The sequence below is a fragment of the Scophthalmus maximus genome, chromosome 22, assembly GCF_022379125.1.
Source record: "Scophthalmus maximus strain ysfricsl-2021 chromosome 22, ASM2237912v1, whole genome shotgun sequence".
In the NCBI taxonomy this organism is placed as follows: Eukaryota; Metazoa; Chordata; class Actinopteri; order Pleuronectiformes; family Scophthalmidae; genus Scophthalmus; species Scophthalmus maximus.
The window spans coordinates 311252-323487 of NC_061536.1; the positions used below are offsets into that span (position 1 = coordinate 311252).

The window sequence follows — 12236 nt, forward strand, 5'->3', positions numbered from 1 at the left end:
CACAAGTTGTCCTGTGTTTACAGAGCGAAGTGATCTATTAGGATCTAATACGATCTTATATGGAATTTTGAGCTCTGTAAGATATGATGGGGCCTGATTATTAAGGGCTTCGTAGGTGAGGAGCAGGATTTTAAATTCAATCTTTCATTTTACAGGAAGCCAAAGACGCTAACGCAGGAGAAATATGATCTCTTTTTCTAGTTCCTGTCAGAACTCGTGCTGCAGCATTTTGGATTTGCTGGAGGCTTTTCACAGACTTATTGGGGCATCATAACAGTAATTACATTTGTCCAGTGTAGAGGTGACAAATGCATGGACTAGTTTTTCAGCATCCTTTTGCGATAGGATGTTTCAAATGTTCTTGATATTGCACAGGTGAAAGAAGGCTGTCCTAGAGACTTGGCTTACATGTGAGTCAAAGGACATGTCCTGCTCAAAGATAACTCCAAGGTTCCTCACAGTAGAGCTTGAGGCTAAAGTAATCCCACCCAAGGTAACTATATGCTCAGATAGTATTTCTCTGTGGCGTTTAGGGATGGGTAAAATGATCTCGGTTTTGTCAGAATTTAGAAGTAAAAAATGAATGTCTTCATTCTTAAGTTTGTGTACCTGATTAATTTCATCTGGCTTTAAAGATAAATACAGCTGGGTATCATATGCGTAGCAATGAAAATTTAAGTGGTGTTTTATTATAATATTGCCTAAAGGAAGCATATATAAGGTGAAAAGTATCGGTCCCAGCACAGAACCTTGTGGAACTCCATGGCTAACTTTTGTATGAATGGAAGATTTGTTATTAACGTTTACAAACCGAAATCTTTCTAATAAGTAAGACCTAAACCATTCCAGTGCTGTTCCTTTAATCCAAATAATGTTTTCAAGCCTCTTTAATATAATCTTGTGATCAATAGTATCAAATGCAGCATCTAATCCACTGAGACAATGTATGTTGTGATTTGGTGCTATTCAAATAAAATATAATTGAATTCAAAAGTGCACTTGATGTTAGCTTTTCTTTCTGAGCAGCAGCACTCCTTTTCTTGTGAACAAGGCCATACAGCAGAGTAAATGTTTTTGGTCCCATTACACTTACGAATAATGGCAGAAGCTTTTTCTGCTGTCATCGCTGTTTGCTTGGACAAAATAATCACAATGCCCTGTATATTAGATTCGTTGGTCGGTATTTTCATCATAGGGGCCAATACTGACTTTCCCTGTTGTTTTCACCTTGGTAGCAAATTACATTACTGTCAGTCACAACAATTATGGTTGGCTCTACTGGGCTCACAGCACCCTCATTTTTACAGCCATTATATGTTGTATCCCCAGCGATGAAGCTATTTAGTTAGCCTGTGAGCTTACAACAGCAAAACAAGCCAATAATAACGGTCTGAATCATCCTTCCATGCAAATGCTGAACAGATGTGGAAGCCATCATAATCACCACCACCACTTTGTTGTGCCTTCTTGAGTATTTATCCAACTTATATAACAAGTTATTACCTTTATTGAATGGAGACAGAGTTTTCAGTGAAGTAGCTGATTTTATTTCCTCTACTACAAGTGCACACTCCAGCAACTCACATGTAATGTGGTATTCTTGACACAGGTATCAGAAAGATGTCATAGCCACGTAAATATAAATAAATCTAGAAGTAACTTTGAAACTACATTGTTAAATAGTTTTAGCCATTTTTGTTGATCAAAACAAAGACTGATAGTCATAAGTGTATTCACCTATAAATGATCCTTTTCCTTGCTAATTGCAGCCTTTTGTGTCAAATGATCATCTACAACACGATTAAATGTTTTTAATTTTAATTTCAGAAAAATAAGGTATTATAGGGATATATTTCAGCCATTATTATTTAATTTTTTTACCCTTTTAATAGCCTGAGGCTTTAACCACTAAGTAACAGTATTGTGCAAAGTCCAGCGTTCCAACTGCTTAATTAGGATGAAGCTGTGGGTGGATTAGGAAAGTCCTTCCTATTGCCTTTTCCTAACCACTTTTCCTTAACCTCAATCATCATGATGTCAAGGAAAAGTGTAAAGGAGGATTCATAGGACTTAGGAAAAGCCAACGGCGGTGCTTAGAGAATCCGACTCCACTTACACTAGCGTAATTATACGACGGCAGATGTTATTGACGTTTGTCTGTCGTGGTGAATCTACACAACTTACTTTTTGCACTACAAAAAGTGCATCTTACTTCCACTGTGCGTTCTTAGCGGGTCGATTCATGCTAAACAAACAAAATATTTATTTATTACCAAGGTTGGAATTGAAATAAAAACAATAATATAGGCCAAGAAACTGAAACGAAAAGGCAATGGTAACTTACATGATGCCTTGCGTCCCTTCTTGGTCATATTCATAATCTTCTTCTTCTTCCACCTCGGACTTAATCATTTAAGTTTGTGCATTGTGCGTCATGTTAAATATTGCTGCCGTAATAAACTGTGGGGCGGCTATTTCTCCTTTCCTTTCGCATGGGAAGTTCCAGTGTACCCTATTCTAAGGGGATAGGAAAGGAAGCATTGAAGTACCTTTCCTAAGCATTTAAAGAATTCGAACAGCTCTTATCATGGCTGCCGATGAAATACTTCCGGGTCATTTCACTCAGGTAGGAATCTTCCTACGAAAAATTGACAATTGGACATGGATGAAATTAAAAAGTCAAAATACACATTATATTAAATTTTTCTCAAAGATGTTTTTTTTGTCATTTTAAGGAGTTCTTGTCACATTGGTGTATTCTGTGTGTTCATGTTTCTGATAAATTTGAATGCGGTGAAACACAATGATTGAGGGCTGAGACAGACTCCCGATAACATGTATCGGCACCACAATCACTACTGCACAGACTCTGGATCCAGGATATTTTAGCTTAATTATTTCACAATGGGAGGAAATGGAGACATGTTGCCCATCTTTATATAAAGTCTATGGGGTGAAGCCATGTTGCCTTCTGAATACAAGTATACAGTATACCATCTCCTGCCAAAAGTGCAGTGGGCTATACTTCTAATGGGATTTTCCATCTTGTTCAACATTGACATTGTTAAGTTTTTATGTTCATTCTGTCTTTTTTCATGTCCAGCATTCATTGCATGTAATTCCTCAAATTAAAGCAGTTTGAGTTGCATTTCATGTACGAAGGTTGCTATGCAAATAAAGAAACTTATTTTTCACACATGGATAAAAATGTGATACATGTTCCAGTTTAATTCTCTGAACAACATCAGCAATGGAATAGCCATTAGTAAAAGCATTAACAACATCTGTTAATAACAAATATAAAACTTCAAAGAGTTGTTGGATCCCGCTTCTGAGAAGACGCACTCACACGATGGATGGATTTGTCACATGACAGATCTCTATATTGTAAAGTTTCTGTTTTTCCATTTTGAAATACATTATTAAAGTAACAACATGATCATCTTCTATTTTTCTAGATATGCCACCCATGATGGAAGTGAAGGGGGAACCAGGACCCCAAGGAAAACCTGGACCAAGAGGCCCACCTGGGCCAGCAGGAACTCCAGGGAAACCTGGACTGGGGAAACCAGGTCTCAATGGCCAGCCAGGCCCCCAGGGACCTCCTGGTTTTCCAGGTATTGGTAAGCCTGGACTTCCAGGTCTTCCAGGAAAGATTGGTCCGAATGGGATACCAGGACTTAATGGTGAGGTTGGCCCTCGTGGTGAACCAGGTCCTAGAGGTCCTCCAGGGCAGCCTGGCCTCCCTGGCCCAGCTGGCCTGTCTCTGAATGGGAAACCTGGGCTTCCAGGCATCAGAGGGCCCCCTGGGGCACGGGGTGAACAAGGAATAAAGGGTATTTCTGGCCCACCAGGTGAGCGTGGGCTTAAGGGTGAAAATGGAAATGGTAAAACAGGGACTCCAGGTATAAGGGGTCCTCCTGGGCTAAAAGGCAGTACAGGACCATCTGGTCTTCCAGGTATAGGCAAACCAGGACCAAAAGGTTTGCCTGGACTGCCTGGTCTAAAAGGTGATCAAGGACTGCCAGGGGATCATGGGGAACCAGGAGATGCTGGGGCTCCAGGTACTCAAGGTCTCCCAGGGCCAGTTGGGTTAGGGAAACCTGGGATAGATGGACTGCCAGGAGCACCAGGTCCACTAGGACCAAAAGGTGAGGCGGGAACCAGGGGTTCTCCTGGATTTCCTGGGCCTCCTGGCTATGGTAAACCTGGTCTGGGTGGACCAAAAGGAGAAAAAGGCCATGGTGGGTTGCCTGGTCTCCAAGGAGACAAAGGAGAGCAAGGGATGGTGGGCCCAGTTGGGGAGCCTGGACTTGATGGACAACCAGGACCATCAGGACTTCAAGGCCCAATGGGACTTCCAGGAAAACACGGAATGCCAGGACAGAAGGGAGAGCTTGGGCCCCAGGGCCCTCCAGGTCTGCCTGGCCTCAGAGGTGACCAAGGCCCCAGTGGACCATCTGGTAAACCGGGCATCCCTGGGGATAAAGGAATCCCTGGGCTTAATGGTCCAATTGGAAAACCTGGACCCAAGGGTGAAGCAGGGCATATTGGCCTACCTGGGAATCCAGGGTTGACAGGTGGCTTTGGGCCTAAAGGTGAGACTGGGTTTATGGGAACTCCAGGCCCCAGGGGCCAATCAGGCATTCCTGGTCTTCAGGGGCCTATGGGTCCCATGGGGCCACAGGGTGCTCCAGGCACAAAGGGTGAACCTGGGCTTCCAGGTCCTCCAGGACTGGGTAAGTTGGGAGACAAAGGAACCATAGGTCCCCAAGGTCCTCCAGGGAAAGCGGGCCCCGCTGGCCTTAATGGTAACCCTGGCCCACCAGGGCCTCCAGGGCCACCTGGTCCTCCAGGAAATGGCCAAACAGTTGTTGCAGGGCCAACAGATTCACAGTTGGAAGGGGACGAAGTACCAGGGGACAGGAAGGGGTCAGTGTACAGTCAAGTTCCACTCTCTGCCTCTGTAGCACCAGCCTTCACAGCCATCCTCACCACACCTTTCCCTCCCTCTGGCATGCCAATCAAATTTGACAGGACCCTATACAACGGGCAAAATGCCTACAGCTCTGCTAATGGCATGTTCACTGCTCCTTTATCTGGTGTCTACTACTTTGCGTACCATATGCATGTAAAGGGAACTAGCCTGTGGGTGGCATTGTACAAGAACAATGTACCAGCTACTTACACATACGATGAATACAAGAAAGGCTACATGGACCAGGCGTCTGGTAGTGCTGTCCTCGAGCTGAAGGAGGGTGACCAGGTATGGGTCCAGATGCCATCGGATCAGGCAAACGGCCTCTATTCTACAGAGTACATCCACTCTTCCTTTTCAGGATTCCTGCTCTGTCCCACATAACCATATCCTTTCCTTCAAATATGTTCCTGACCTTGCCTCTCAGAGCAGCCCTAAACCTAAAATACCTGCAGCCCTAATAGAAACACAAAACAAATACAATTATCAATATTATTGCCATCATCTTCAAATATCTCACTCTCAACAACATGAATGAAAGAGAAAACAAACTGTGTGAATGAAATAGAGAGTTTAAAAAAAGCAGGGGATGGACTTTCATACTGTGTTCTTTGTTTCAATGTCTTTCAAATGTGCGTTTTGGGTTGTATTTTATGTTGTTGTTTTTAGCTTAATTATTATATTGTCATAATTTTATTGTTATTATTTGGTCCTTGTCATCATTGTTATTGTTTATTGGATTCAGACTATTGAGTGCCTTACTTTGTAATGTGCTAGTAACAGACCTCTCTGTGTGACTGCACATCCTGCCCAAAAGCGCTGACATTATAAAAACAACATCACCAGACTCTAAGGGGTGACTGGTTCCTCTAGCTGCAGTTACTTTCCCCTCACCTTTTATTTAAACCGTGAATACTGACATCAAAATAATACGATACAATACAATGTAGAAAATGTAGACAAAGAATAACAAAAGAAGTATTTAGTGCTGCAATACCATTACTTTGCATTTTTCTTTTGTTTTAAGTATTTGGTAATGAGATAAAATCTTTGTTTTTGTGTGAGATATATATATTTTTGACATTTTGTCATGAGCATCTGTCAGGTGCTTATTTCTCTTCTGGTTTTAATAGCTGACCATTTAAAATAATGGGTCTTTGTCTTTCTTACAATTTAACGAACTGTCTAGAAATGTTATCCAAAAAATACAATCCAAGAAAAGGGCCTCACAATATTAGAATGATTACATTTAAATTGCCATTGTAAAGAGGATTAACGGCACCATGCAAAGACAATAAATGAGAATTTTATGTATGTATACAGTCAATGTTTACATGCGATAGAATAGATACTGAAGGCAACTGCACATGAATTTTAAGGACATGACTACAGATTGATCGACCTTGTATTGACCGGATTTTTCCCATTTGCACCACAGATCCCATCACTGTGTCATAGGCATCATCTTCACATTATTTTCCATTGTTATTCTGCCTATCAATAAATCAGTATCACATTAAATATCAAAGTCAGTAAACTTTACTTCGATACTATAAAAGTCCAATTCTGATCAGATATTACATATTACCTGTGAAGATGCTGTAAACGTATTCCTGCTCATATATAAGAAGGCAAACAATATTAAATATCAGAACTTTTTCCTTCAATGCCAGTTTCTGTGTGACTTGTTTCCGGGCAAATGAAAGCAATTCTGAATCTTTTGTAGATCTGAATGGAAAAAATTGTTCTAAAAATTCCCAAACCATTGTGTGGGATATAGCTGAATTATTTAGCTTAACTGAACATCTGTGGCTACATGAACCGAATTTGTCACAGAACACAGCTGGAAATTAGATTTGATCTGCATTTTTCTCTATGAATAAGTAAAGGGACTTGACTGAAGCCCACAGGTTGTGAAATAAAGGTTGTGTAACATTTAACAAATCCCTGCCAGGGTTAGGTGGTAGGCCAGTGGTGAGAGCTGTGTATTTACTCATTTCTGTCGTTAAAGATAGACGCTGTGTGTGTGTGTTTGTGTGTTTGTGTATGTGTGTGCGTGTGCATGTATGTTCTAGTAGGTGTACCTTTCTTTCTGTCACTCTGTCAATACGTGTAAGTCCATGCATATTTGTGTGTCGTGGTGCCCCTGGCATTTAGGTCATAAACACTTCAGTAAAGGTAATAATAAACAAGTGTAGTGACAAAATGTGAGGAAGAATCCTGTTAATGTTCCACAAGAAATCTGTTTCAGTGTCCATTGGGGTTTGAAGGAAATTCCCCAATTTTGAACATTGCCTTTTTGCTGCATTTATCACAATATCTGTGCCTTTACCTGCCTTAGCTCAGACAGGATTCCAATCAAACTTGTGACGCCCAAACACTATCATTACACTGAATTATGACTACCTTACTCCCTGATGGAGGAATTTCAAAGTATGGGAGGACTGTGCCAAACTGAGCTTAGCAATACCAATGAGTGTCTACCATTTGACCAATTTTCAATACTTTCTCTAAACCATGCAGTGTTACTTTACATAAACAGTTAAGTTGCTCTAGAAAAGCAGTCCTAGGAGAAAGCAAAATCAGAAATTTACATAAATGAAATGCAAACAATGCACTTGCTCCTTTCTTTCTAATAACAAAAATACATCTCCAACTGCTATTTTACATTATTATGTGGGTCTACAAGACAGTCTAAGGCTTGTTATTACTTGTATGTTGCCTTTTATGCCATTTGTTTTTTTGTTTAACATATGACATAGTGATGTGAGTAATACGTGGCTAATTCTCGCTGTCCTTATGTTTTCATAGACAATGTCACTTGGTTGCAGAGTTTACCTTGTTTGCAAATCATTTAACAAGTGAAGTTTCAGTAAAATCAATGTATCTTCTCAAACACAAATTCCTTGTTTTTTTCTGTACAAAAATGAACACAAAAAAAGAAAATAAAAGACAACCTCTCTTCGGTTCTTAAGGGATATTTGTTTGTTTTAGTTTCAAGTAATACAAATGGTCATTCCCATTTGCACATGAAATTAATGAAGATGTATTTATACATTTATGATAATTTAATAGGGATGCCAAAACAGACCACCGAAGCCTAGAACGTATAAATCGTATTTAACGGCATTGATGAGTTAAGAGCATTTACTGTTTTCTAGTTAGCATTGTATTGTTGTTTGTGAAGGATTATTTGTGGACTTTTTATTTTCTATTTGTGTAATGTACATGTATCAACGTATAGGATTTTTGTCATACAAGGCTATTGCGTGCACGTTATGCAATAGAATTTGGGTATAAAATGCACTCTTTTTGATTGATGTTTGTCTGCTTATACAAAATCTACAGTACTTGATTGTATTGATACCACATCAATAAAAACTTTCTTTTATGTTGGTGTCAGGCTTCCATTTCAATTTTATTTGCTGCACGAGGATATTATAAATAAAATATAAAAAAAACATTTAATTATAGTGGGTTAAGTATAGTGTTCGTAGCCACTTATAAGAAGTTATTATTTTTTATTTTTTAAGTAAGGATATGTGTGGCACATTTTGTGTAGCAATCTCTTGCAGGTAAAAAGAATAGACACTAGAGGGAGATATTCAATTATAGGAAAAACTGTTCCTGACCTCTAATACATGTGTCAGATCCTTGTCTGATCCTCCACTAAGCTCAGAGCTGCATCAATAGACTTTTACTTATAGCTCAGACAACTTGGATAACAAATAAATGTTAGTCAGAGACTTGAAATGTCAAATAATTACAAATAACATCAGGTGGTTTAATCTTAAAATGAAAACTCCCCAAGCTCTTCATTACATAGAACACTAATAATCTGTAGTATACTGTATGCTATTAAAACAGCCTCAGTTCTTCAAGGCACAGTCTCTACAAGATGTAAGAAGCTGTGAGATTCTGCTCCAAGCTGACATAACTGCATCACATCATTTCTGCAGATAAGTCAGTTATACAATCATGCTGTCAAATCCTCTGTTCTTTACCATGTCCCAGAGTTGTTCTACTGAATTCACGTGGTGAGTGGGGATGGTACTGAACTCATGTCCATGAAACCATGAGACCACATTTTCTTTGTGACTTGGTGCATTATCTTGCTGAAAGTAACCATTAGAAGATTGGAAAGATGGATAGCTCAAAACTATTGTTACCTTAGGCAACGCTTTGATGCGTTGCTCAACTGCCAAGTGATTGGCTGATTGGATAAGTCCATGAATAACCAGGTGTTCCTAATAAAGTTCTCAGTGAGAGTGTAGACAATACCAGTCCTTGTCTCAGTTTTTATCTGTGTTTTATGCCATCTGAGAGAAGCAAGCTCAAAGACAACCACAGGCAATGACTTCACAGGGAACTTTTGGAACACAGTAAAATGTTTAGTCTGATCTTATTGTCGTGTCTCTCCTGTTTGACAGGGTTGCCATGTTTTAGACTGGCTGTTGACGAATTTAATGTTTGCTTTGATAGTGGTAGGATGTCGATCCTGAATAGAATGTTGTCTAAACAAATTGACTATATATATATATATGTACAGACACACTCAAAAATAATAAATAATAAATAAATTAACCTTTAATTAACACAAGCACTGTGGATAGATCATATAACATATGGTCTGAAATATGCTTATTTAGAGGCACTTGAAATTTGATTGGATGAAGACATTAAATTCAAATATGTATGTAACAAAACAACCCACGAGGGCAGGAAAATATTGTGCGCTTATTTTCTGGAACTGTAGTCACCATGGTGAGCTGTCATCACGCACCCGGATTCTTCCTACGTCGCATTGACGCCAGACCCTCTGTGTTGCATTCGGGTGATCTCGGTAAACTCGATATCTTGCCCAAGGACTTGAGAAAACAAGTTGACATGCGCACATCTGGTTTTGAACAACCTCACATACAACGCAAAGTTTGGCAACTGAATAAATTCTTACAAATGAAAATGCCCATGTAAGGTTTCCCATTGTGTTACCGTGCCATTAACTTAGGCCGCCTTGAAAGTCACATTTCCGACTGCGCCTGAGGGTGTCGACAAACCGAGGAGGCTCCTCCTCAACAACAGTTCTCGACTTCCGACGAGAAGCTGCCACATTGAAGAGGAACTAAAAAGGCGACCCGACAACGGGTTTCTGCTCTCCCTCCACTTTCACCGGGGTTGTCACGAGATTTCAATGTTCAGCCTTCTCTTTGTAAGTAGCAAATGACCCGACTAACTAAAAACTGACCTGTCGGAACTTGTCCAATATACTCGTACACGATAGTAAACACCACAGAGCCGCCGGAGCTCGATTAAGAGTTGTCTTGCATATTGTTGGATAAATGCTGATCACCATAACACAAGGGAAGCTAAAATAAATGACATGACTATGTCTGAGTAGATGAACCAGTGTGTAGTGTCGTTAACGTCCATTCGCAGAGCAAAGGTTGGGCGGCAGTGTTGTCTACGTACACTATTCAAAATTGTGTTGACGTTTGTTAATATTAAATCTAATTTTGCGATTTGCTATAACTTGCACTCGGGTTAGTTGAATCCAATTTAACGAGGGTTGATGTCTGGGCTGGTTGCTTGATGTTTTCTTGGTAATGGTAATTACGGAGCTGAGCTAGCCAGCTAGCTAATATAGCCGTGCTAGCTTGCTATCATGGCTAGGGCTATTGCTGTGGGTATATCGGTTAAGGTAGCATTTCTCCTGGATAACATCTAGCTTAACGTTTACCAATGCTTTGGGTGTCCATTAACGTTTTAACAGCTGTCTAGGCTAACGTTCACACAGGTGGCAGGGATACGGGTGTTTAAAATATAACCAGTGCTTGTGATTGTCGGTATTTTCAGCAGTGTTTCGGTGAGGTCTCGACAGACGTCGGTAGCTGGGTAAAGCTTGACGAAAGGTAGATGGCGACTGAGCAAACTGCCTTCCGCCCTTTGTGACAAACCTTGACTCACATCGCGGTTGACCCATTCATTTGGAGCCATATGCCAAACTAACGTTTTAACAACAAAACAGAGCGGTCAACAGTTTACATATATCGTTCCTGTTGGGTGTTAATGCTGTCTTGGATGACCGCTTTAGATTTGTCAAACTGCTGCCCTTATTGTAAACCAGTCGGTTTGACTAAGTTCTAGTCCTTCCATGTGGAAAACTCTGGTTAAGGTTGGTCAATAATTTAACCTTGTCTGGTTTCCTAAAACAGAGAGCACCCAAACCATTTAGCCATGTGGGCTGAAGTGAAATGAGGAAACGCACCCGGGGAGGAAGTTGATGCGAGCAGCTGTGACACTAAAGGCCGCAGCACATTCCCATGCCTCTCAGTTTTCAATTTATGACCTTCCTATGGTTTTATTCTTCTCTATGGTAGTAAATTCTAGTAGCTACTAGAAAAATAGAATAGCTTTGAACACTCCCACCAACATTAGTGTATGAGTCAATGATTAACTGGAGTAATAGGTAAGCAAATTATATATTCCTGATTGAGTCACTGCAAGGTGACCCAAATTGCTAGCATCAGAGGATAGAAGATGGGATGCGTGCATTATCATAACAAACTGAGATCATGAAAAAGTGTAGCAGAAGTAACTGTGGAGATTCTCATTCTCATTATTTATTATGCAAATCACATAATTTTACCACTTTCCGTACAACAAACAACAATGACAACCACTTGAGTCTTTATGCTCTGTTTGCATTTTTTATTGAGGAAGTAGGACACATGAACTTTATAGCTATTTGAGACTATGATGTAAAGCTCAATTTAGAAATGGCATTGCACCACTCTGTCCAATTCAAGCAGAGGCACTTGTACATGAGGTATTGCTCTTCAAGCCAGCCCCCCATTATATTGGGTGTTTGAATAAAAAAACGGCTAGGTTGATCCACAATTTCTGCCTGTAGCACTCCTAAATGAGCATCAACATACATATCTTGGTAATATTTTTGTTTGAAAATGATCATAACTAACAGTTATGACTGTAATTTTGGCTTTGTATGCTTTGTGATCGCAATCAGCAGTAAAGAACAGCTTCCTAAATGTCTGGCTACTTCAAAAACATTTATTGCGTTGCTCTGCTTGTGAATAAATTGGTTCATGTTAGAGTTTAAGTGTAATAGGCCTTATTATACCTGGATACCGACAAAAGGATAGTTCCTGTCTATAGGCACATTTATAAAAAAGGCTATATGACAAGTGAGGAAGTTCTCGGCCTTGGTTACTGTAACTGAAAGGTGAGCCTAGTTTACAGT

At 40.0% G+C, this 12236-nt stretch overlaps 2 protein-coding genes across 5 annotated transcripts in view; both read left to right on the top strand.

Annotated features, from left to right (window-relative positions):
* The window catches only part of col8a2 (collagen, type VIII, alpha 2), a 63131-nt gene extending 54762 nt beyond the window's left edge, over positions 1–8369 (top strand). For all 4 annotated transcript variants that reach the window (XM_035648012.2, XM_035648015.2, XM_035648013.2 and 1 more), the window contains one exon: positions 3459–8369. In XM_035648012.2, coding sequence (XP_035503905.2) covers positions 3459–5362 — 1904 coding nt within the window. In that variant the 3' untranslated portion in view covers positions 5363–8369. The remainder of the gene's footprint in view (positions 1–3458) is intronic.
* A 1667-nt stretch (positions 8370–10036) lies between these two features.
* ptp4a2b (protein tyrosine phosphatase 4A2b) overlaps positions 10037–12236 on the top strand; it is a 36030-nt gene continuing 33830 nt past the window's right edge. The window contains exon 1 of the mRNA XM_035620665.2: positions 10037–10187. The gene's annotated coding sequence lies outside the window, so the exon portion shown is untranslated. The remainder of the gene's footprint in view (positions 10188–12236) is intronic.